The sequence below is a fragment of the Sodiomyces alcalophilus genome, assembly GCF_042370955.1.
Source record: "Sodiomyces alcalophilus JCM 7366 unplaced genomic scaffold ACRALscaffold_2, whole genome shotgun sequence".
NCBI lineage: Eukaryota > Fungi > Ascomycota > Sordariomycetes > Glomerellales > Plectosphaerellaceae > Sodiomyces > Sodiomyces alcalophilus.
In genome coordinates this window covers 1,066,757-1,093,171 of record NW_027263533.1, presented here as the reverse complement: position 1 = coordinate 1,093,171, position 26,415 = coordinate 1,066,757, and the positions used below count along the sequence as shown (strand labels likewise).

At 48.3% G+C, this 26,415-nt stretch overlaps 3 protein-coding genes across 3 annotated transcripts; 1 reads left to right on the top strand and 2 right to left on the bottom strand.

The window, feature by feature from the left end:
• Positions 1–16,624: 16,624 nt before the first annotated feature.
• ACRALDRAFT_1079724 (uncharacterized protein) lies at positions 16,625–18,442 on the bottom strand (the record flags this gene model as incomplete). The annotated part of the gene is made up of 1 exon (XM_071018935.1): positions 16,625–18,442. The coding sequence occupies one exon, from the start codon at positions 18,440–18,442 to the stop codon at positions 16,625–16,627; it is 1,818 nt and encodes a 605-aa protein (XP_070876567.1).
• Positions 18,443–21,161: 2,719 nt separating this feature from the next.
• On the bottom strand, positions 21,162–24,134 carry ACRALDRAFT_2098731 (uncharacterized protein; the record flags this gene model as incomplete). The annotated part of the gene is made up of 2 exons (XM_071022900.1): positions 21,162–23,281; positions 23,351–24,134. 2 exons carry the CDS (start codon positions 24,132–24,134, stop codon positions 21,162–21,164), a joined length of 2,904 nt encoding a protein of 967 aa, XP_070876566.1.
• Positions 24,135–25,410: 1,276 nt separating this feature from the next.
• On the top strand, positions 25,411–26,131 carry ACRALDRAFT_206837 (uncharacterized protein; the record flags this gene model as incomplete). Its single annotated transcript, XM_071022122.1, has 6 exons — positions 25,411–25,464; positions 25,568–25,683; positions 25,715–25,790; positions 25,883–25,974; positions 25,999–26,042; positions 26,082–26,131. 6 exons carry the CDS (start codon positions 25,411–25,413, stop codon positions 26,129–26,131), a joined length of 432 nt encoding a protein of 143 aa, XP_070876565.1.
• Between the last annotated feature and the right edge of the window lie 284 nt (positions 26,132–26,415).

Genomic DNA, 26,415 nt, shown 5'->3' with positions numbered 1-26,415 from the left:
TTTTTTTTATCGATATACTAGCCTAAGATCCCGCCCTAGCCCTCGATATATACGTCGACAATAACGTAAATAATACTAGCCCCTTTACTATACTTAATAGTGATTAGGACTAGTATAAAGGTTAGGGTAACCTTAAAAGTGTTTATAGCGTACTACTAAGGTTCGCTTTATAGGAAGGTGGAACTCTTCTTTAGCAGGTCTATTAGCGGCCCCGCGATAATAGTAAAGCGGTAGATCTAGATACGGTAAAAGGTAGCGAGACTAAGAAAAGAATAGACTTTAGAAATAGTCCGATACTTCTACTACTTAGTTAACTTAGCCACCTTAGCCTGCTTAGGGGAACGGCTATCGGTGCCGTATACATAGCCTATAATAGTAACCGCTTTTTAATACTATTAGCTTTTAGCGCTAGCTATAATGCCTTTAACGAGCTCTACGTTAAGAAGGACTCTATCGATATTACTAATATACTCGGCTATATAACGGCGAATTCTAGGTCTAATCAGGGTATTATCGTAGGTGGTAGTCGGCCCTTTAACCGCGATATCGTTAATAAAGGGTCGATAGTATTAAGGAATAAGGTCGTAGAGGATACGGGTTATAGCACGTATAAACTAGGCCACTAAGTTAGTCGCCCCTTACGGAAGGGTATATATCCTAAAGAGTTCTAAAACCGTGGCGAAGGTCGTTAAGTCCCTCGATTCCTTATTAAGGGTGACCTGATTATAGCCGGAGAAGAAATCTAGAAGGGAAACTATCTTATATATACCGAAGTCCTTAGAAAACTTATCGGCCCTAGGCGGGATAAAGGTATCGCGTAGGGTAATAGTATTAATCTTAGTGGCAGAGTTAATAAGGCATATATTACCGTCTTTCTTTTTTATAAGGAACTAAGGGTTTCGGTAGGCCGCGTGGCTTTCCTTAATAACCCCCTTATCCTTCCTATCCTTAATTATCTTAACGATAATAGACTCCAGGGCTCTAGGGATCGGGATCCCTTTCGCCTACTATACCTTATATAGAACCACCTTAATCTTCTACGGCGGGGCGACTCTAGGGTCGAGTCTCCTATACTTTTACTAATCCTACGCGAGGGTAGCTTCGCGGTTTAGGAGGGTCTTTATTAAGAGCTCCTTTTTTATAGGTAGTAGATAGTCGGTAGAGTCTAAGATATCTTTAAGTCGCTTTTCCGTGAGTCTCGAGCTAGGGGTAATCTTAGAGAACTTTAGGGTGATCAGGCTAACGAAACGGTTATCTTCTCGCTCCTATATATCCTCGGGGATTTCCGCTAAGATCTTCTGCTTCTAAAGGGGGTCGCCTTCGGGGACGGAATTATCGGACGGCGCGTTATCTATAGGGTGAATCTTAAGGGCTTTCGGCTTATATATAGTATAGATAGCCTAATTAGGCTCGTGATATGCTTCCTTAATTAGGTCCTGGTGCTTTCTTCTTTTCGGGGTCTATAGCTTCTTCACGGCCACTACGGCGGCGCTAGTAATACGCGCGTCTTCGGCCCTTAGAGCCGATAACGCTAACGATTAGTAAGACTTCTACGCCTCCGACTTAAAATTAGCATAAGTGATTTAGTATAAATTAGGCTAATTAGGGTAACTGCGATAAGGATTTATAGAAAAATATAGTAGTAGTAGAAGAAAACGGTGTTTACGGTGTTATCGGGCTTCCTTATCGTATTTCCTATACCCTTGGCCCCGATTCCGTGGTATCGCCCTTAAGGCCACGCACACCCTTAGCAAAAGTGGCTTAATCTCCTTAGAGAACATAAAGGCTACTAAAGACGCCGCGTCGGCGTCCCTGATCGTATATTAAATCTTATCGCCCTCCTCTAGGATATCCGAAGGGTAATAGTTAGCCTTTTCCTTAATAGATAGCGAGGTAACGGCCCTAGGCTAATAGGTAGGGTCGCTATCCTAGAGCTAATATTGATTAGCCTAATTAGACCGATCTTTATCGATCCGACGCCTCTTATTAGCCTTGTAGTTTAGCTGGCTTTAGTTCCTCGGTATCTCCTTAATTTATTCGCGGTAGGCGATAGGTATAAGAATACGGGCGTTACTAAGCGTAAAGTCGGTATTAATCCACCTATCCCGGAAAGAAAAGGACGCTTTAGTCTCCTGGATCCATGGTATACTAAGTAGTATATCGGGCCCTAGACCGGGGAGGACTTAGAAGTTAAAAACGCCGCTCTGCTCGCCGACCCATAAACGTTCCTTAAGGTATCTAGTACACGGTTACCCCTCCTAGTTATTAACGCCCTTAATTCTGATCTTAGTCTGGCTAATACGATATTCTAAACCGAAGCGTTTAATAGTGGCTATAGAAATAGTGTTAAAGGTGGCCCCTGTGTCGATAATAGCCTTAATAAAAACGTTAGGGTTATACGTCACGGCACCCTTTCGAGTAAGCCGGCACTTTAAGACTATATACCGGGTAATAACTAGGGGGTTATTAGTTTTAGGGACTACCTCTCTCTTTATAATAGTAAGGGTACTCGAGTTAGTATTATCCGGTCGGGCGAATAAGATAGTGTATCCCTTTAACGAAGGTAGAGGAGGGGGTATACTAGGGGGACCTTATCTATTAAGGAAGAAGGCTTTATTAGCGGTTAGATAAATAATCTCGCGCTATAGTTAACTAGTCTTAGCGGCGTGTATCCTTTTATTATTTCTTAGCTTTATATCCGGGTCAGTAAGAAAGTGGTACTAGATAGGAACCTTTATACGGAGGTCCCTAATTTACCTATCCAGATCTAATTAAGCTTGCTTTATATCGTAAGGCTAATCCGCGGAGTAGCTAGGCTTATGTTTACTAATAGTCTCTAGTTACTATTACTTATACTATATCGGCGCTTTGTCTATACCCACTTCTTTATCAACGGTCTCCGCTATAAGTAGAGTCGGGACCCGGTAGCCTAGACTAGGGTTTAACTTCTACGGGGGTTATTTAATAACCTGATTAAGGAAACGGACGGCTTTAGGAGTAGCTTTAACGACTCTCCCGCTCCTAGTCGTGTAAAGAGGTTACGAGGGGGGCTACTCTCTCCGAGTATCCTTCGACGCGGTATAGATATCCGCCTACTAATAATCGGATATAATAGATATAAAATTAACGCTAAAGCTCGCTACGGGAGCCTTAGCCTTCGCTTCTTCCTCCTTTAGCCTAGTATAATATTCTAATATTACTCTTATAACGTCTTTTATCTTAATAAGGAGGCTTCCGGAATTAGTATTAACGTGGTGGGCTTTAGCTAGGTCTTTATACTTCCCTTAAAGGCGCATGCTAAGCTAATAGAGGACGGACCGCCGGTACAGCCAGTCTTACTGCTTAAGGTATATATCCTGGGGGTAGGGCTACTACTCGTTATTTTAGTCTAAGGCGAGGTAGTCGGGATACCTAAACCTGACTAGGTGCTAGGTCTCGTCTAGCTATAATACCGCGCACTGCTCGCGGCGGTAACGCTCCTGCCTATAATAAAAGTAATAGAGGGGTAGTTTATTAATAGGGTGGTATTATAACGGGCCGCCGGAACGGGGGTAGGAATTCCTATTCCTATACCGCGGTGGCCCTTGCCCGTACTATATATCGTCCTTATATATACCGATATTAGTCTAATTAGGGGTAATATAATAAGTTACTAGAGCAGCGTCCTGCCTTTCCGAAATAGATTGCTTTACGGCGGTATAGAACGGGGTCTTTAGATAAGGGTCGGCAGCGAGGATCGCGTTAACCTTATTAGCTCCTACTCGACGCGAGAGGGCCACGACTTAGGGAACCGCGTTCCTAATAACGCCTATACCGTTATAAACTATAAAGATAGCGTACTTCTTTAAAAGCTCCGTTAACTTATCTATATCGCTCCTTATCTATACGGCCGGCTTAGGCACTATAGTAGGCCTCTATAAAATAGTCGGCGTATATATTATCGGGTTAGCCTGATTAGGCCGAGGCGTAATAGCTAGTATCGGTTTAGTGGTTAGCGTAGGAGTGGGAATATTTATAATATTCACTACTTTATTAATAGGCCGCCCGTCGGCTACCTAGACGTCTTCTGCCTACTCTTTTAGTATATCCGATAAGTCATAATACCTATATAGCCGGTTCTTTAGGTTAACGAACTTATACTTTATCCGATTTACGAGCTATATATTAATATCTTAGTATAGGATAGCGAGGAAGATATTATAAAGCTCGTGGTCCTCAACGAAGGTGCCACTAACTTCGTTAGCTCTTAACTTCTATACCGTAACGCTTATTAATAGTCGTTTAACTTATTAGACTATCTTAACCTTTTCGTGCTTATAAGTAAGTCGTAGTTAGCGTACTTTATCGGATAGGTTAAGCTGCTAGTCGGGGTCTAGGTAGGAGTATTTATTAATAAGCCGCTGCTTTAGGTTCTTTTATCGGCCGCCGGATACTTCGACTAATCGGATTATCTTATTAACCGTAGGACGGATATTAGCCTCCGTGAATAGGCTAATATAGGAGATTTTATCGGCCTCGCTAAGGCGGTTAAGCTTAGCGTAGTCTTAATAATCCCTAAGGAAGGTGGATAGGGCCGTCCCGTTAAAGCGAGGGGCTCCTTTAGTAAAGGGGTTTAGGGGCGCGCGAGATATAATAATAGCTTTATCCCTTTTATCGTCGTATAGGCTGATATACTAGTAGATAGCCGCGAGCGTTTTTATAGTGAGGTTCGCCTTAAAGTTCTTTAGGACGTTATTAGGGGGCGGGACTTCTATACTAGGAGCGTGGGCCTGCTAGGGAGCGCTTGGTCCGGGGGAAACGGGGGGAACGGGGGGAACTAGCCCGCCGCTAGGGTTCGGGTTGCCCTGACTAGGCGAAGGGGAAGCCGATACGGCTCTATAGCCGGATACCGGGGCGCCCTAACCGTAAGAGACGGTTATCGACGGGCCGATACCAGGGTCTATATCCCCTTGCCTAAGCGAGGCGGTCGGGAGAGGAGGGTTAGCTATAGGAGCGGCGTTGCCCTGATTAGGCGTAACCGTGGTCGCTAGGGTCGGGATAGCCGCGTGCGTGCTATTATTATTAGGCTTAGAGTCGCTATAGACTATAACCGCAGGGGGGGGGTCGCGATAGTCAGTCTATTACGAGGCCGTTATATTATTAAAAGGGGGGGGTTAATCTATTATAGTCACTGGTTTAGGCAGATTAGGGGAATTAGGGTCTTTAAGAAAGAAAGGGTTAAGAAATAAGAAGTAGTCGTGTATTAAGTCTATAAGTTTAAGGATAATTCCACTTAGCGATAGGGGGTAGGAGGAGCCCTTTTCTTAGGGGCCCTAAAGGATATAATATAAGCACTCTCCGCCGAGGCTTAGGAGGGAACCTATTATAGTTAGATTAACGGAGATACCTATAAGGAATAGGATAAGGTATTGCTAGCTATTATAAGAGATTAGTTTAAGTTATACCCGGGATCTATTAGCAGGTTTACTTAACCGCCGGGTCTATAAGGGCGCGGTATCTCGGGGCTCCTTAATAGGCTCTTCTAACCGTCGGGGCCTTATATAACTAGATTTTCTTAAAATTCTCGGGGCTAGGGACTTACCGCTATTCGTATAGGCCTTTATTACCCTGATTATAGTAAGGTTAACCCTATACTATCGTTATTTCGTGCTTAGTGGGTTATAGTAAAAGGTTTTTTTATATCTAGGCTTTATAGCCCCTAATAGTCTATATCCGTAGCTTTTCCTATTCTAATAAGGGAGCGCGCCCTCTATGTTTATATCTATACTATATCCGGAATCTGTTTTATAGTTAATCCATTCTTTATTCTATTCGTTATACCTTTTTCTTAGCTATCTCTCGCTTTTCCGTCCACCTTTACCTTATCGGCGGTAAGGGCCTATCTTTCCGTCTATAGCTCTTATTTTATTTTTAGTAGGGAGGATCCGTCCCCGTTTTCTGGTTATTAGGTTTTATTAAGGCTATTTAGGGGGGGTAGGTTTCTTAGGCTATTATCGTAATCTCCGTTCTAATTTTAAATATTAATACTTTATTTTTAGTCTCGGCCTCTTGGCCGTATACTTCCCTCTCTACTCCTGTAATTAACGTGTAGTTCGTTTAGGTAGGCCGGAACTCCCCTTAAGTGCTTTCGGTTACCCTGATTAGACGATTAGGACTTCCTAGGCACCGAATAGATCCGCCTCCGAGCATTAATTAAAAAAAGGCGAAGCCGTTACTATACAGAACGGCTTAGGTAGTATAATCTCGGATAAGTCTTCGACGATAGGAGTGCTTAAGACCACGAAGTGCTTATAACCAAAACAACACACATAATAAGGAGACCTTTAGAAAAGGTTCCTGGAGGTGCGCGCTGCTCTAATTAAGGCAACGTAGCTTAAACGAAGTGAATATAATAATCGTGGCAAAACTTAGGGTTAAAAGGATAATGATTGTGTCGGATAATAAGTATCCTCTGTGTCTGGGTGGCGTCGCCACGTATATATAATGTACAAGACAAATAAAAAAAAAGATGCGCGCGTCCTATAACGTTACGTGATGTCCTAACGATATAGCACTGGGTCTCCGATCCACCCCTCTATACTACTCTACGGTATTAAGCTATTAAGCCTTTTTTGTGATATCTTTTCCTTAACTAAAGTCTACGGACTTTCCTTTCGTTATAATTCTTTAACTTCTATACCTTTAAGGTAGTTAGGCCGAAGATGCCACCGAGAAGGACTCGAGGAATAAGCGTCCCCCCGGGGGGAGCTAGCGAAGCGGACGCCGGGTAGCCGCCTACTATACTAAGGTTAATAACGATGGTGGCCGAATAGGAACCGTCGGATAAAAACAAGGGGTTAACGGATACGCCGGTTACGCTCGGTCCCGAAGATAGTGGTTCGTAGGCCGATCGGCGATCTATCGCCGGCCCCTTAACGTCGACGTAAGAGGCGTTGATTACGATGTTTTCGTAATATCTCTAGTAATAAAGCGAGATTAATCGAGTAATTATAGAGAAGCTCGCCGAATAACCGGCGCCCTGGCGCGATTACGAAAAACCGCCGGTATATAATTATAAGCTGATTAGAGAGTTATTTATAGTTATAGAAATCGATAATTAGTTAGTAGCGATTAAGGCTAGGAACTAGTTTAGACCTGGTGCCCTAGTGCTATAGTAGATCGAATAGGCTTTAACGAAGCTCGAATATGCCTTCTAGACGTCCTAGAGGCACTATGCCCGGAAGATTACTAACCCGAATTAGAACGACTTTACGGCGTTTATTCGGCGAGAGCACTTATCCCGGGATATATAATAGTACTATTACCGTAAGGAACTTTATAAGCTACGAATAACCGGCGATATAACGCCGATAAAGCTATTTAAACGGTGGGATAACCTGTATAGGCTATTAGGCTAGGAGACGAGCGGAAGCGAAGAGCGTGCCTATGATTATTTTAGTTAGCTGCCCCTACGTATTAAGGATAAGATATAGGAGCGGAAAACCGGATTAGATAAGGCGGTGACGCTAGCTTAAGAGGCGCAGCTATTCTAGGATATAAGCCTTATTAAGAAGGCGAGTAATAAGCGATCGGATACCGGTCATAAAAGGACCCTATCGAACTTCTAGCGTTTAAACGGTCGCTTAAGTCGGGTAAGCACCCCGGCGACTAGTCGGCGTACGCCCGCCAAGCTAAGCAAGACGGACTCGAAGGGGGCGCCCCTAACGGGTTAAAAGGTATCGGGCTTAGGTCCAGAGCCTTTATAAGCGTAGCCTAGTACGCGTGCCTTTATAGGCGAGTGCTATAACTACGGTAAAAAGGGTTACTATTCTAAGGACTGCTATAATAATAAGAAACGATAGACGACCGATAACGGGGCGGCGAAGGCTCGCGTCCGCGTTAGTAACGTGTATACTGTATATAATAACCTTAATAACGATATTCGGGTTAGAGAACTCTATTTATCGGGAAACGAGTCGGCGTAGGTAATAAGGGGGCCGGACCTATGCCTAATAACCGGCCGGCGATCGTAGTTAGCGAGGTAGTAAGATCTATAGCGATAGTAATCCGTTATAGAAAGGAGATTAAGTTTAGCGTGGATTTAGATACCTATACGCAGGTAGATATTATTAGCCCGGCGTTAGTGGAACGCCTAAGGTTAAAACCGCTCTTAGAGGTCAAGACTCCGGAGATCGAAGGCTTTAACGGCAGCCCGGTAAGGGTTCGCGGAGCGTACGGCTTAGCTTTCTATTTACTGGACGTAAAAGGGCGGCCACGCCTATTAAAAAGGGTCTTCCTGTATACGGATCGACCTAAGGGTACCGGATAATTACTACTCTTAAACGATAGTATAGGTCAGGAAGGTATTATAATTAATACGGCCCGCCGAATATTCGTCTACGGGCCGATCTTAATTATAGACCCCGAGCTATAGGCTCGCGAGGTTATCGAAAAGCGAGCGAAGGCGTACGTTATATATATCACTACCGCTACTATTATCGCACCGGGGACGCCGGATATAACTATTCCGTCTATAAATAACGATAAGGTGATATACGGACTAGTCATTGAACTGCTACCGGAAATCGCTAACTATTAGGACGTGTTTTCGGAGCAGGCTACGAAGGAGCCACCCTTACTAAAGGACGCTAAATACACGATTAACTTACTAGACGGGAAAGAACCGCTATTCGGGCCGTTATATCCCCTATCTTAAGCCTAGCTAGAGGAGCTAAAGAAGTATATCGCCGAAGGGATAACGAGCGGTCGTATCTAACGGTTAATAAGCCCTATAGGCTCGCTAGTGCTATTCGTGCCTAAGAAGGACGGTAGCTTATAACTCTATATTAATTATTAAGGGTTAAACGCTATAACGATTAAGAATAAGTACCCCCTGCCCCTAGTCGGCGAGCTATTAGATAGGCTCGCCGGGGTAAAGTACTTTTCTAAGGTGGATATCTAAGATACCTATTATAGGATCCGGATTAAGAAAGAGGACCGCTAGAAGACGGCGTTTAGAACGCGGTACGGCCACTATAAGTACGCGGTCATACTATTCGGGCTAATAAATACTCCGGCTACCTTCTAGGCGTATATTCACCGAGCGCTTGCCGGTTTACTAGATATATATTATATCGCTTACCTGGATAATATCCTTATATATTCCACGTTAAGGGAATAGTATACGAAGAACCTAAAGAAGGTTTTGGATCGGCTTTATAGGGCCTAGCTATACGCGAAACTATTAAAGTGCGAATTTTACCGTGACCGAGTGGATTTCCTAGGGTTCGTAGTAACCCGCGAGGGTATTACGATAGACCCGGAACGTGTATATACGGTCGCCGAGTAGCCGGTGCCCGGGTTATTTTATAATATCTAAGTTTTCCTTAGTTTTACTAATTTCTATAAGAGGTTTATTAAGGGATACTTTAAAGTCACCGCGCCGTTAACTACGCTACTAAAAGGCAGTTAGGCGGGTAAAAAGAAGGGACCTTTTAAGTTCCCGGATAGCGCTAAGCGGGCGTTCGAATTACTAAAAGTCGCTTTCGGGTTAGCGATTATTTTACGGCACTAGAACCTAGTGCTAGATATAAGGGTTAAGACGGACGCCTCGAATAAGGCTATTTCCGGGATCCTAAGTTAAAAGTATAAGACTAAATAGCGACCGGTCGCTTATTTCTCGCGGAAGCTTTCCGAAACGGAGTAACGATAAGGTATAGGATAGTAGGAGCTATTAGCTATAGTAGAGAGCCTCGAGTATTAGCGCCACTATCTCGAAGGCACGGGATAGGCGTTTATAGTACTAACGGACTATTAGGCGCTTAAGGGCGTGCTGAACGCGCCGGCGTAGGACCTTCGCGGAAGGCTTACTAGATAGGTGTACCGATTATCGTTATTTAACTTCGAGGTTTAACACCGCCCGGGTAAGATAAACCCGGTAAACGGCCTATTAAGACGGCCGGATTATATAGTGGATAAGACGCCGTATAATAACGTGCTTTTTACCTTATCGTAAAGATTACGACTAGTTAGCGACCTCCCGATAAGCGTTCGCTAACGGATCGCGAGTATCTATCTTACCCTAATAAGTAACGCGGTAAAGATCGTATACGTTTAAGCCGCTCGGGTAACGCTACCCGAATATAGGCCTAGTAAACGTAAACGGGCATAGACTCTATAGGAGGGGGCCCTGCCTAGCTTAAGAGAATACAAGGATAGAAAAGGGCTATGACCCTTACGTCCTATCGACGGTACACGGCGTGTTATCGTCGCTATTATTACCCGCTCCCGAATATAAGACGTAGGGTATAGGGCGACTGCCTAGCGAAGGGTCGCTAATAAGATATCGCCGACGCCTAAGGCTAATAAGGCTAGGGTTACTATAATACCGGATTAGTATATCCTATATTCTATAGCCTAAGAGCTAGCTAGGAATAAAACGGCAGGTCGGCGCACTATTAGCGAGGAACTAGAAGATCTGGTTAGAGGGCTATAGACCACTAACCCGGGTTATATATCCTTAATTAAGAATATTCGCCGAGGGACCGGAAAAAGAGCGGGGTACTTTCTCGGAGATAAGGATATACTACTATTTAAGGGACGGTTAGTACTGCCTATATAGGGCGCCCTAAGGGCGGAGGTCCTGCGATAGCATTATAATAACCCTAGAGCCGGGTATATAGGAGCGAATAAAACGCTTAAGCTAATTTTAAGAAAGTTCTACTAGGTGGACTTAGCGGCGGATATTCGCGATTATATCGCCGTATATTCGGCGTGTTAAGGGGCATAGGTACCGCGATATAAGCCGTACGGTTAGCTATAGACGCTGCCGTTACCCATATATCCGTTCTAAGAGATTAGCATGGATTTTATCACGGGTCTACCGTCTATAAAAGGGGTAGACGGGTAAACGTATAACGCTATCCTAATAATCGTTAACCGGTACACAAAGTACGCTTTATTTATTCCTACGCGGAAGGACCTAATAGCACCCTAGCTAGCGGCGCTACTATATAGGGAAATTAAGTGCCGATTCGGTAGCCTAGAGGGTATAGTAATAGACCGGGATAAGCTATTTACTAGTTAGTTTTAGATAGAGTTCTGCCGCGAGCGGGCGAATACTTAGCGACTATCCACCGTATACTACCCGTAGACGGATAGTTAGACGGAACGAACGTATTAGTTCCTGATTAAGTACTTATAAACGATCGCCGGTAACACGACGATATAGTGGCCTATTTAGTTATTAGAAGCTGGGTTCGCCTATAATAATAGCGAGCACTCCTCGCTTAGTATCTCGCCGTATAAAGCGTTATACGGGTACTATCCGCGTATAGTAGAATATATTCGACCTAGGGATAATACCCGGGTATAGGGCGTCCGAGAACGTATTAAGAAGCTAGCGGAAGTTCGGCGAAAGGTCCGCGAATACTAGGCGCGTGCCACGGAGTACTAGGCTTAGCACTATAATAAGCGCTACTAACCGTAATAGTATAAGGTGGGCGACGTTATTAGACTATCCACGAAGAACTTCCGATTCCGGTAAGGGTTAAAGCTAGCACCGTGATATATTCGGGTATAGGTGACTAAGAGGATCGGCGAGTAGGCGTATAGGGTTCGCCTTCCTGTATAGTATACGAGGATGTATAATATATTCCCGGTATCCTTATTAGAGCCATGGAAAGACCGAGTAGCCGTAGAGTTATCGGCGAAGGATCTCCTGCTCCTAGAGGAGGAGTAAGATAAATAGGAGGTAGAAGATATCGTTAGTTATAAAGAAGAATAAGGGAAAACGTTCTATCTTATAAAGTGGGTAGGCTAGCCGGTAGAATATAATACCTAGGAACTAGAGGACTACCTAGAAAACGCTCTAGGGATCCGGAAAAGGTACTAGAAGTATAAAAAGTATATATATAAAAAGTGGGATAACTACGAGATAGTATAAGGCGCCGAAGGGTCGTCGGATATAAAAATAAGAACTTAATTATAGGTTATAATAACCTTTTTCCTTAACGATAACTAGATAAAATAGGGTTAAGCCCTAACCGATCCTAAAATTATAAAACTATCCGTATAAAGTTTAACGCTATTTCGGGCGATTATTACCGGCGGTGGCTCGGTGAATAAAAAAAAAAAAATTTAGTTACTAAAACCGAAAAAGTCGGTCTTATTACCGATAATAGCGGCTACGATATCGTCGTTATTAGCGGGGGCCGGCTAAGCGGCGGGGGTATAACGGCGGGGCGTGCGAATACGCCGATAAGGGATATTATCCTTATCCGATAAGGCAAACGCTGGCGGCGTATACGCGGTATTACTAGGGGGAGCCGGGGCGTTAGTGGCCGATAAGGCGGCGGAAGCCCGACGATAAGCAGGATGGCGGGGGCGAGCCGTAACGGGATAAGGAATAGGTTCGATAGCCTTATTAGAACTATCGCTAAAAGGATTATTATTATTATCGATAGAGGTATAACTATAATGAGTAGCTGCCGAGCGACCGGTAAAACGATAAGCCAGAGTAGGGCGTTAAGGATTATTAACGGCCACTAAAAGGTTAGCGAGCCTATCTAAAAACGGAAACGCCTTAAGGCCTTAAAGGCGATCCTTATAATTAAATAGGCGGTAACCGTTTATCGCTAAGTCCTTACTAAAAGAAATAAGCGACTTAACGTCGCGGAGGTCACCCTCGTGAGGCGGGCGGGTTTAATCTAATAACGCCGACGCTTCGGCGTTATTAATACGACTAAGACGGTGTATAAAGTTAACCGTTATTATAAAGCGTAAGGACGAGATTTCGTCTAGAACTAGTATTTAAGACTACTAATCGTTAGGAATAGGTAGCCGAGCGGTTAGCGATTAAACTTATATCCTTAGCGGTAAGCTTTTTTTTACCGCGGTCTATAACCACGCGGAACTATTTATAGGCCTTAGAGATACGCTTATAAAAGCGACGCCGGGCTATCGGCGTTAAATTATTATCTATTATATAAATACGCTTACTGCTATTCTATAGTAACTAAGCAGCACCTAGTATAAAATCGGGGATTTAATAATTAATTAGTATAGAAAAACGCCGAAGAGTCGGCGAACCTATAGCGACGTATTACTAATAACCCCGGGTATAGGCGATATAGCGACTAGCCCCCGTGCCGTCGCCGGCCTTATCGAAATAGTTAATACTAATATATAAATCTAGCTAAGAAATATAAAATAAACAGGGAGCCTCGTCCCTAATAACCGATTCCTACCCGTTATCGGTATTATATTATAGCTCGCGAAGAGCTATAGTAACTTATAAATTAACTGACGATATAATAGCGATTAGTCGGCGTGATAATATTAATGTTATTAATAGTGATAGAATTAAGATAGGTAAACTAATAATCGGCGAACGGTCGGCGATTATAATAACGGAAGATAGTTATAGGAAGAAAAGTAGGAGCTATAAGGGAAATTATATAAGGAACTATATACTCGCCGCCGAACGGTTACCTAAGGCTAGGTATATTATCCGCGAAAGGTTAGATAACTATAGGTAATAATAATAAGTATCGCGGAGTTTCTATAGTAATATTCGGATAAATCACGAGGTATATAGTCGGCGATAGAATACTAAAAAGGTAAATAAAAGGAGCGGCTACTCTTTTTCCCTGCGGGGTTTTAATAAGGGCTCGCGTAGAACTAGATAGAGATAATTAATCGCGATAAACGCGTAATTAGAGGTATCACGATAATATAAGTCTACGGGACCAGACTTATTAGGGGGGGGGGCAGTGTAATAAGATAATCGTAGACCTATCGGCATATAGTCGGACCGATGGCCGCGCACGGACCACCGATCCGAACCTATCTCTGTGCGTACGTTAAGGGATCAGTTTAATCCCTTAAGTTAAAGTCTTAGTTTAAAGTCAGCGCTTAGTTAACGAATATACTGCGACTACTCTACGGTATCAAGCTATTAAGCCTTTTCTGTGATATCTTTTCCTTAACTAAAGTCTACGGACTTTCCTTTCGTTATACTAGTATAGATATAGGGGAGTGTATAGATAAAGGGGGTCGTGGAGAGTTATGCTTTATCTAAAGATAACTACGAGCCCTGTTATTTATAAAGAACTACGGCTATACTATATAAGGCCTAGGGGGTCACTTAGAGGTTTAGGTTACTTAGAGGAGGGGGTTACTAAAGGACCGGTAGTCTCGGTGGGTTAGGTCTAAGCGGGCCGAGCCTACAATAAACACCGGCTCCTATAGACGTAAGCCACGGAAGGGGGGCGTGATATCAGGGGTATTCTAGTTAAGGGGCGATAAGAGATATTAAGGAACGTGTGGACGGAACCCGCCCCTAGGAGGACCCTAGGCTAGCACGTAAACGGGTTTATTTAAGTTAGTAAGAGTCCGTTCGAGACTTAGGGCCTTAGGCTCGGCTACCTACTAGGAGGATAGCCAGGGGACCTTAAAGTAGACGTTTTCCTGTTAAGTCCTAGAAGGGAGGGCTTAACGAATAATCTTATAATTATTCCCCCCCCTAAGGTTAGCTTTATGACTTATTCTTATTATAGTCTTAACGACTCTCTTTACTCCTTACACAAAAACCTATAATATCATGCCTCCTCGAGGGCTTTATTATTATTATTATTATCGCCGTTACCGCCGCCGCTACCGGTTTTATTATTATTATCTATAACTTTATATTCGGTAGTAGCGGCGGCGGTCCTTTTCTTTTTATTCCGGGACCTAATCTTCTCTATAGCGTGCTATAGATCCCGGTCTATCCTAAGGGACTTCTCTATAAGCCTCCTAATAGGGTTATTAGCTTAAAAACCCTCCGGCGCTAACTCCGGGAATAGTATCTAGCAGCCCTATAGGTTATAGCCGCGCCGGTAATACGCGGGGTACTTATCCTTATAGAAAAGTGATTACCGGCGCTTAGAGCTTATACGGTTAGTTAACTTACCTTTAGGGTAGGTATTATGGCCCCGCTAGGCTCCGGTGTGGTTACCGGTCCGGTTAGCCCTCCCGGCCTATTATAGTCCGTTATCGTTATCGCCTAGGTTTAAGGCCAGGAAGGCTATAGTTCTATAGCTTTAAGTCGGCGGTATATTAAGTTATTCCGCCGCCTTTTTCCTTTCCGCGATAAAAGCTATCGCCGATACTATTTTAAGGTCTAGTATTACTTCCTTTATATCCACCTAGTTACCTAGGGCAGGTCGTATAGCGTTAAAGAAATTATTAATCTAAATCTCCCAGGGCTTATTATATATCCCGATATTATAATAGTCCTAAAACTGGTTATACTAATTATCTAGCCAGGCGCCCACCTTCCGGGGGTTAGTAAGAGGCTTATTCTTATATAGGTCGTAGTTCCTTTAGGAGTCTTTTATATAGGTCGCGATATAGGGTACGGCGTCGGCTTATACTACTTCGTAGATCTTTTCCGGGGTTATACCCTTTATTAGGGCCTTCCGTCTCTTCGCTACGATAGACTCTTCTACCTATTTAAGTATACCGTTAATGCCTTTCTAATAGGTCTCGTAGTCCTTACGATCTTCTTTATATCGGCGGTAGTCTTCGGTATAGGCGGCCTTACCTGCTACCGTTAGCTTAAAGATATTAGTAGGTTGCCCGTTAACGTTAGCGATAGAGGCGTAGGAAGTAAATTCGGGACGTGTGGCTCGTAGCGGCCTTAGGGCTGGATCGTTAGGGCGTAGAAAATCCCAGACTCCGTTACTACGGGCCCTGACTTTATAGAGGCGCTTCCATAGCTCCTAGTCTTCGTGGCTTATATAGATAGTCGTATTTAAGGTCATAGTGGTTATAGCTATAGGCAGCTCGGCGTAAAATAGCATTAATAGGTTATTAAGTAAATAAGACTCTTAATTAGTATAAACAGCGTATAACTTAATTATGTAAAATAAGCGATCGATCTATTAATTCAATTAACTCTATAGAAATCTCTGATCGTAGTGCTAAATTCCTGCCCTTATTCCTGTGGCAGATCCACTCCCACTTTCGGGCCCGGAATAACCCGCTCCGGACCTGCTTTGGGCCAGCCTGTGCGACACCCCACCCCCTATATCTCTTAGTTCTCTGGCCAACTCAAGGTGTTGGTTGAACGAATCTGCCACGAAGAAAATGGTCCAAAATTTAGAAGTGACGACAGCACTTGGCCCCGTGGTTTGTCATGTTCGGGACGACGGCAATGGCACGAGTCCGAGATGATTTGCCCTCTTCTAAATGGAGAAGAGTGGATATTGCTTGATGCACGAATACCGACACCAGATGGGTTTTTCGTTCTCGAATCTATTCGACAGAAGGAAGGGGGAAAAGCAGAAACCCAAGGGCAAACCAGTGAATCAAGGCAATAGACGAAACCCACCACCACATAATGAGTGAAATAGAAGAGTAGCACGCCAATTGTGTTGGGGCTGTAGACTCAAGTAAATAAGGTAAGGAAAGGACACAGGTATGTACGGAGTAGGTACACGGGTATAATTTCTCCTTCGTCTCGCTCGTCCCCATGATTTCCGCTGCTGTCCTTCATCATAAAAAGAGGCCGTTCGGTTCGCATCTCACACATCATATTTCTGACCTGCCTCGCTGCATCACCTGCCACACATCGAGAACTGGGTTAACAAAACCCCGGGGATCACCACGCCAGGGCCGTCCAACCGTACTCTCCATCGACGTTGACCCAGTGCCCTTCCTTCATGGCACTCTCCCAGCCCATCATGACAGCCAGCAGGCGGCACCCCATGGCGCTGACGGTGCAAATCACATAGTCGCTAGACCGAGCGAGTACCGCCAGATCCATCATATATGCCCGCCCGATGTAGCTCCTGAGCTGCAGCGACTCTTCCGACGGCGGGAGCTTCATGTTCTCCGTTGTCGCCGCGTTGGATGAGCTCATGCCTGAGACGCCCAGGCTCCAGAACATGGGCCCGAAGAAACCCCCCTCCCACCCAAACGGCTCGTCCGTGAAGCGGTGCATCACCCGCGGGCTCGTCTTCTTGGCCGGCTTGGCAGCCGGCTTGCTCGCCAGGCGGATCTGCTCCTGTGCGCGATAGCTGCCCGACAGCTCCTGCGACTCGTACACGAGGGGATCGTCCGAGGCGACCACTACCACGGCGGACTTCTTCTCGCCCTCGCCCAGGTCATTACCTAGCAGCTCTTCTGCTCGTCCCGTAAACACGCTGGTTGGGATGTACGTGCTACGATACTGATATTCAAGGGGATGGCAGTCACCGTGTCGGACATGCATGCCGATCACCTTGCCGCTGCTGGTCTCGGAGCCGGCTTTCGTCTTCAGGGTCTTGACCCGGTCGACGACATGCTTGGCGTCGTCTTCGTTGAGATCAAATAGTGCCTGCTGACCCTTATGGGCCAGGTCGAACAGTTCTCGCACTGCCGAGTCGCCCTTGCTTGAAGGAAGGTCCAGATGGGGCTTGTTCAGCGAATCAGCCCATAGCTCGCGTGCTGTGGCCGAGGAGACGACCAAGTGCCGGGCTTGCGCAGGGCACGGCAGCATGTGATGGCGAGGCGGTGGGCGGCAGTGGGGCAATGGGGGAGGTCGGAAGATATCTGTATATTTCCCATACGCCCATCTCGTATCGTCGATAAAGAAGGCGCGGCCCTGTTTCGCGGCCAACCCATAGAAAATCCAGAGTTTCATGATCGTGTTGCCGATGCCAGGATCCTCCGTTTCCAACACAAACGTAATGCTACTTTCACAGATGGGCTGCTGGCTGACGGAATTTCGATGTACCCCAATCATGTTGCCCTGCAGCCCCCGCTTCTCGACCGTCTCTGGAAAGAGACCAACCCTCTCCGCTTCCTGGACGTCAAGAAAGTATTTATCCACGGGACCCTGACGGCCGAGCGTCGCTTGTCCAGGGAGCGGGCTCCGGTTCCTCGTATCCCTGACACGGGAGGCGACCTCTCGACACTTGCTGCACATCTCCCGATAGTCGCGGACCGAGAGAGGGAAGTCCAAGTACGCGGGAATAGACACGGTCCACTTTGACTTGCCACTCTCATCAGTAACCATAATGGGAGTAGCAGAGTCGGGCAGTTCGTCCTGTCCAATCATCTCGAATTCCTCCTGCTGCCTGGAAATATAGGGGATGTCCACACGGACGTTGCCTCGGACGGATATTGTTGCAAAGTAGAAGACGAGGAGGATGAAAGCAAGCCAAACGACGACGCGAAGGACCCTGCTGGGCCGAGGACGATTGGGCGACCTCCGGGAACGGGGAAGGAGGGCAGGGAGGCTCGGGGAGGGTGGCGGCGAGGCGAAAAGGAGGTGGTTGAAGCTGAAGCGGGACGATGTTGCAGAGAGAGGCGCCTTGCAGTAGACGCTCTTGTCGTTGTTGTATGAAGCAGTTCGGCGCAGATTCATGCGCGAGGACTCCGTCGCCTTGGACCTGCTGAGATCCAGCGGCGCCGGCGGCTTATTCCTAGCCGCCATTGCATCGGGAAGCTTGATAATCCGGAAGGGAAGAGTAGTCGTAAGGGTGGTGACGTGGGCGTCTGAGCCCCCGAAAGATCCAATATACTTCCAATCCTTCTATAGATCGAGAAGGGGGAGGTCCCTCGTCGGCGGTTCAAATAGACGGAGAAAACAAGAAAAAGAGGCTTCTCTCAGCTTCAGAAACTTTGGCTAGAGACCAGCCGGTAAGGAATGGCAACCGAGTGTACACTCGAGGGCTAGATTCATGATACAAACGAGTGTCGTACGGAGTCCATCAACTGCCGTGGCCAACGTGGTGGGAAGATGATTGAGAAATTCGGAAAAATCGACCACACGCAAAGTCCAGTCGAGAGGAGAAGAGAGAGAAAAGCCACGTTCGTTTGCGGGGAACGCATCGGACCAAGAGAAACGGGGGTCCGGGACGAAGCGCAAATCAGTGCCAGACTGCTCGCAGTTAGTCCTGTGTTCAAGGGGTCGTCGCGCAAGAACGGGAAAAGCGTGAAGACGATCAGGCGGAGATGGGACGTAGGCCGCAAATGACAGTAGGTAGATCTCCTTGCCGATCACGTCATGACGACCCAAGGGATTGCCGGGCGGAGAGACATTGAAGTGGAGGCCAAGGGATGAAAAGGCCCGCTGTGTTTTCGCGTCTCTTTCCGTCCCTGCAGCTCGTCGGCGTCAAGGGAGACGGAAAGTCGTGGCACCTGTTCGTCCTCTCGTGTCGGGTTCGACCAAAGGGAAAGACGTCCGAAGTACGGAATGACGGTATGCGACGAAAAGGAAGATGTGTAAAAAAGACGATAGCTCCACGGGCTGGCACCCAGTCCTTCTGCTGTCTACCCTACCCACGGAAGAGCCACGCAGTTCGCTTTACGTACGTGGAAGTTTTTCATGCAGATCGTGGTGCCCTGACAGTACGTTGCACGTTGTATTTGCTGGGCAAGGATCAGACTCTGTGTCCCGAGTTGCTTGGGCGGGTCTGATGGGGGATGCCCCAAGTGAAGCTCCGGGATGCGCCCTCATCCTAAAGACGGGACGTTTGGGGGTTGCTCTCATGCCGTGGTGATGTCGAATCCTACTGCGTACTTTACTTCGTACCTTTTACTCTTTGCTGTAGGTACGAATATGTAAATGGGAAACACAAAAAAGGAAAGCGGCCCTCAGGGTCTCGTTGCAAGTGACGCAATATGCGGGGACCACTAGTCACACTGAAATACCTCTATTTGAAGTATCTTCCTAGCCTAATTTGGTGGAAAGTTACTTTATTGTAAAGTACTTACTTATTCCGAGACGGCGCTAGACTCGGCACCCACTCCCGTTGCCCGTTGCCAGTTTCAGAAGGGTCGTTTCCCAAAGCCTTGGCATTAACAACAATGAAACGCACCCGGGCCAATCGGTACCCGTCAAGCCCCAGAATTCGAAAGGACCCTAAAATGAATGCGCGGGATTTGTCCATCCATCATCCCTGATCCGGCACATCTGGTGGAATTATGTAAGGCAACAAATGAATGAATCCCGCATTCCCCGGCAACGGGAGGACGACGACAAGCCGAGTCGGACAGGACTTGCGCCTCCGACCGACTATCCGTAGAAAAGACGAAGCGAAAAGATGGATGGTCAGCTCCCATCAATTGACGTCCGACAGTGTACAAAGTGCCACCATCTTAATCGCAAACATCATACACCACCGATGACACAAGGAGAGAGACAACACAAACGGAGGACAAGCAGAGCAAACAGGTTTCCCCAATCATGTCCCACGGTGGGACATGACACGATGCGCAACAATAATACCCTTTTACCGACTCGTATGGCTGTGGGATGGGATGGTAGACTTCCTGTGGGTTCTCGTTTGCCGTTTGCTGTTTGCTCGTCATGTGCATTCACTCGTGTCTTCTCTGCAGACTGTGAGAATGGCACAGATATCTCTGTATCTTCAAGACGTAGAAGCAATCAAAGGAGACTCGGGCTCGCCCACGACATGCATCCCATTGTACACACATGGATGGCTGCATACAACTGATATTACATCGATGCAAAGATGGGAAGACCTTTTCTTTAGAAGAACTTTTCTTTCTCACGGCTTGGCCTCGTCCATAAAAACCACGTCTCCTAAACAGACCCGGAGCTTGTCAACCAGCGTGCTGTCTTCTTTTTGTCTGCCTGTCCGAGCCTACATGATTGTACATGACCCATCCCAACCCTCACCCTCCACCACTCCGACATTAAAATGGGCGCAACGCATATCCACATGGAAAAAGAGAGACCTCCCCTTCCACAGCTGCGTTACGTCGTCCATCGCCCACGAAACATGATAATATAACAAAGCCTCAGGTTCTATCAAAGAAACACCGGCCATAACGACGAGCAAAACGAAACGCCTTGGTCCCAGAACTGTGCGCGTTCTTTCGCTCCCGTGGGGCCCCTTGCGTCTGCAAACAAACAAGAGTGTCGGGTATAAAATGTCCAGCAAAGAAAAGAACGAAAAAAAAAGGCCCGAAGAAAACGGAAGAGAAAAGAGCAGAAAAGAGAGGAAGAAAAAAAGGACAAAGGACAAAGAACGTCGCAGGAGACCTAGATGACCCGGGCCTCAAAACGCCTAAGCGCCCATCGAAGACAGCCATCTATGCTGCCGCGTCCTCACAGCACGAACACGCCCCAGACGGAGAGCATTTCGATGCCTTCAAGACACAGGTAAAGTTCCAATTGCCCCCCTCTACGCCTCCACAGGCACCTTGGCCTCCTTCTCATCAAGCGTTGGGCTTTGCCTGGGCGACTCCTTTTCCGCAGCAGGTTCCGGCAGAGACTCGAGCCTGCGATGGTCTGCAACCCGGACACTGCCTCGGGTGCCGCGGATGATTTGCCCGTTCTCGACCCGCTCGTGAATCATTTCCTCCAACATCTTGTTCATTTCGTCCACGCTCTTTCGCCGCTTGCGGGGGTCCAGTTCCAGCGTACCCGGTGTAGCCGTCGGCGGCGGCGGGGGATTGAGCGGGGGTTGTGACGCGCTGCCCTCGAGGAGCAGCGAGGTTCGGCTGTCTGTGGTGCCCTCGGCCACGTCTCGGGATCGAGCTGCCGTGCGTAGCGCCGTGAGCATCCGATCCTTGTCGTCGAGCCGCGCTCGAAGGTCCGAGATTTCGGCATCCTTATCCTTGAGCAGCGCCGCTACGCTGTGGTCTTCTCCAACGAGAATGCCCTTGTTCGTGGCCGAGAAGCCAGCGGATGCCCGGGAGGAGCTGGCCCGGCGCGCCTGTACCAGCCGCTTCTCGAGAGTCTGGATGTACCGGTTCTTGTCGGCGAGGTCGGCCTGGAGGGCTCTGTTCTGAGCGGCGAGCGACGCTACGCCGTCCCCGTATTCGGCTGCGCTATCGTCGTCTTCTGGCCCCGTTTCGCCTCCGGAAAGCCTCTTGCCGCCCCCGCTGGAGCGGCGACCCACGGTTGACGATGCTGAAGTCATGGACGACGTCCTCTCCATCCCCGGCCGGCCCGTGGTCGGGGTGGTGGCCACAGAGGACCGTGTTGACAATGACCGGGTTGATAACATGGAAGCCCGGACTCCCATTGAGCTGAAGGAGCCGCTGTTCACGCCAATGGATTTGGAGCTCAGAATAAGGCGGTTCAGGTGATCGATGCGCTCCTTGAGCGCGGTACGTGCCAGTTGCATCTCGAGCATCTGCTCCTCGTGCCGGTGCTCGGCCTCCAGCTCCCTCGCCTTCTCTGCCTCGGCGTCTTTCTCCTGTTCCTCCAACGCCTTCCGGTCCGTCTTCGCCTTGGCCTGGAACTCGAGTTGCTGGCGCAGCTCCTGGATCTCCATGCGGTACCGCTCCAACAGCACCCTCGCGGCGCCGTCACCGCCGCTGCCCAACGCCTCCTCGGCTCTCTTGGCGTGGCTGACGATGTTGTTCTTCGCCCGCGAAGCGAATTTGAGCGTGTTGATTGTCTCCGAGGTGTGGGTGGTGGCGGCGGCGGCGCTGCCCGCCGAGCCGATCTGTATCGTGCAGAGAATGCTGACCAAGGAGTTTCCGCACAACGCGCCCTGCAGCAGCCGCGTCAGCTTGCTGTCTCGGTAGGGCAGATGCTTCCCCTCCTTCCCGTCGGATTTGCCATCTTTGTCTTTAAACTCGGACAACTTGGAGATGACGGTTCCTAGCGTCAGCAGACTCTTGTTGATGTGCGAACCCTCGGTTCGGCGTTCCTTCGACTCGGCGGCTTTTTCCGAGCCAGCCAGGTCGATCAGACTCAAGGTGGACACCCGGACGCCGCCGGGGAGAAGGCCTGATCGCTTACTCTCGCCACCCGTGTTTCCGGGAACGCGCTCTCGACTCTCGACAACGATTTGGACCACAGCATGACTTCTTGAGCTCCGCGAATTGAACTGGGTGCTCGCCGTTCTGCGAGCCTGATCGCCGCGAGCGATCACACGGAGAAGCTGAGTAGGGCTTTGCACAATTTCCTCCCTGAGAGGCGTGGCATAAACGCCCCGCTTGGCGTCTTCGCGCAGCTTGATTTCCTCCTGCCCCACGTTACCGCCGACACCGCTGCCCGTGGGCATGCCCAGGAGATCGTGGATCCTCTCGTTGTATATCTCGAGGTAGCTGACTCGGAGCAGGAATTCTCGGGAGGGTGTCTCCCTGATGTAGGAGAAAATGTCGGTGATGGCGAGGGGAATAACGCCGGGGGACGTGGCCGTGCCCTGCATGGAAAAGGTCTTGCCGGTGCCAGTCATTCCGTAGGCGAATACCGTCCCGTGGTATCCTTCCATGACGCGGCGAACGAGCCGCTTCGCGATATGGTCGTACACCTTGCCGTTGTCGTCGTGTGTGGAGAAGACATTATCTGCAGTGAAAATCAAGCCATGTTAGCATTGAACGCCTCGCTCTGTCCGGTTGAGAGGGTTCATCGTACCATAATGATAGTCGCCGCCCTCCCTGCCACGGTAGGAAATGAGTGACCTCCGGCCATCCACCATCCATTCCCCTTCGGCTTTATTATTTTCATTGCCTCCGGCATCAGGCCTAACTCTCACACTGACCAGAACGTTGCCCTTTCCGTCAGCCCTCGATGACCTCTTTTCGCTTGCATCTCCGGCGCTTCTAGATGCTGCTCCGTCCGCCAGGTCGTCATAAGTGGTGGCGGAGGTGGAATAAGAATCCTGGGCTGATGAGCTGCGGCTTTGGGGAGGCGAGGAGACACTGAACAAGCCATCGGACATGCGAACATTAGCGCTGGATATTGACTTGCCCTCGGCGCTGTTGTTAAGGAGACTCGGCGTGCTGTTGTTTAAATGCATGTAAGAAGGTGGGGCGAAGGCTTTGGTCTTGCGCGGCGGGTTGCGGGGGGAGTCGGGGCCTAGGGGGCTCGGGGGCAAACTGTTGATTCGTGTCTCGTTCCGTGGTGGCTGCGGAAATGAATTGATGCTAACGGTCTTTCGAAGGGTCCTGGCCGGGGTGCCGATGGTAGAGACAGCTCGTGGCTGGGGCAAGGCGGATGTTGGGGCGGGAGACAGAGGGGGCCCGAATGTGGTTGACGGGGCCCTAAGGCCGCTCCTGGGGGTGTGGGGAGCAGATTTGTTGGTAGAAGGTGAGATGGTCCCGGTACTCTTGCGAGTCTTGGAGACGGGGAGGGCAGGAAGAGCGATGGTAGGTGGCCCGTTTGAGGGACGGGACGGGCGTGGAATCGTGGTGGTCATGGTCGCAGAATAACCAGCTGGCTGGCGGCTCTGGGCGGGTTTTGTGTGGGAAAGAGTGGAATACGGTCAGGGTTGCCTCTGTGACGTCTCTATTCGCAGATGGCTAAAGAGAACGGGGTAGCCATGAAGGTCTGCTTCCTCCAGCTAGTCAGTCTGAGAGCAAGTAAAGAGGTGTCGGAAGAGCGGTGGCCGAAGAGGGCGGGGAACGTACGAGATTCCACGGCGAGAGGATCACGATGCTGGCTTGGACGGCCAGGCAGTGGGGTTCTGAATCGACTTAACCAATAGTATGAGGCAAGAAAGCTGCGCAGGAATATGATCGATTCCACCACACTGGTATTCCGCCTGAGACCTTGGGTCCCCGGCTGCGCGTTTGTGCGGCTTAACGACGTTCGTTCAGGGCGTCTGAGTCGCTGTTGAAGTCGACGCGAGGATCGGACGGGAAACCCGACGATAGTCGGGAGAAAGAATGTTGCGTATAGTGTAGCGAGGGGCTGTGCCTCTGAAAAACGAAGGGAAGTCGAATCGAATCTAAGGGCTCGAGAGAACGAATCGAGAGGTACGAGGTGTCGCTGGAGGGGAAAGGAGCGAATCGGCGTCGTCGGGTGGGAGCTTTTTTTTAGATGAAGGAGACAGAGCTGCGGAAGTGTCGGGCGGTTGAGAGGTGGTGCTATCGAAGTGTTGTTCTGTTTCGGGGCGGTATAGCCTAATTGTATCAAGTCGGCGGAAAGAGGTCGAGAGCGAGGAAGAGTGTTTCGGGAAGGGACGGGTGTGATACGAGAGGCCCAAATTTGTCGGTGGTTGAAGCCCGCTTTCGGCGCTTTCTGGACTTGCTTGTCGTTTGCGAAATGGTGGTGCTGCTCGTCCTTTGTTGATTGATTTTTGACTGTTTCAATGTCGACGGGAAGAATCGAAACGCGGGACAGAGAGTTAAGAGTCGTCGCCTTGGATAACAGTAACTTGTAAGCTAAACTAATTGTTTGGTCCGAGTCGCATGCTCCGTGTGGAGGTTAGTGGAGGTGGAGAAATGACAGATTGAATGCTGTCGTACAAGGCGGACGACGAGTCGGAACGAAAGTAGTGATAAAAAGGGAAAAAGGAAAGAGGAAAAAAGAAGGCGCTTCTTCTGATAGCCCGGAGTGGGTACAACGATAACGAACGACAGTCGGTAGCCAAAACGGCCGAAAAATACGGTGCTGACAGCTCACGGACGATATTCTCGTCCGGTCATTCAAACGGCGACACTATTGTGTTGAAACTGAAAAGAATATGAACGATGGGAAAGGAGGAGGGACGGGGGACGATGGACAGGACAGACGTCCTTGTTCTTGTGGTCCGGATGGGCAGATGGATTTGCTTTCCGGGTCAAGGTACAGTACTACGTTATTCGTACCGAATACCTACTCGGTATAACCAACCCTCTGCCCCTTGAGTTCCCCTTGCCCTTCCCCTTCTCCTTCCCCTTTCCGCTCCGGCCTCTTTCCCTTATCAACCGCTTCCCTTCCACTATTTTCTTCTACCAGTACCTTCGTACGTCATTCCTTCCCTTGTTCCCCTTACTTCTCGAATGGATACTATAGCTCGGCGGCGACATCCTCCCCGGTGCTGGCTCATCCCGCCGCAACCCTCTCTATTGTCCTCCCTCAAATCAAGGAGGTGCAAATATACTACAACGTAAATGCCCGGCGATAGCGGCGACCTAAGAGAGACTTGAAAGATCCTCGTCCCTGCCTATCACATCTGCAAAGGGCAAGGTGCGCGTGGCTGAAGAATTCATTTTCGACCAATGCGAAGGAATCACTGCTGGAATCACCACGCCTACAACGTATATGGTATGGGGGTGATGAAGTGCAGGAAACATCAGTGGCCAAGCCGTCATCTTGTCCGTTGCCGTTGGTCGTTGGTTGGGTGGGTTGTACAAAGTACGAATACAACGCTATACACTAGTGTACATCGGCACATTTCGTCTTCCGTCTCCTGGCCAGCCAGGGCACTAGGGCCAAGGGGACGAGCATGATTCGTCAATGAGCCCGAGTGGTCTCCTGCCCCATGCCTTCCATCAGACGAGACGAGTTGGGTACATTTAATGAGTACTGCGACATCGCAGCTCCTGGTTCCAATGGAACAGGATGGACAGAGAGCTTGCGAGATGCGTCCTGGTCTTCAATGAGCATCCGCCTTCCAAGACAGGATTTATTGTTATCGGTAATTCCGTTCCTGGCTGATCAAATGCATAATGCACACGGGATGCGTGTCGTACGAAATATTGTACATATATAAT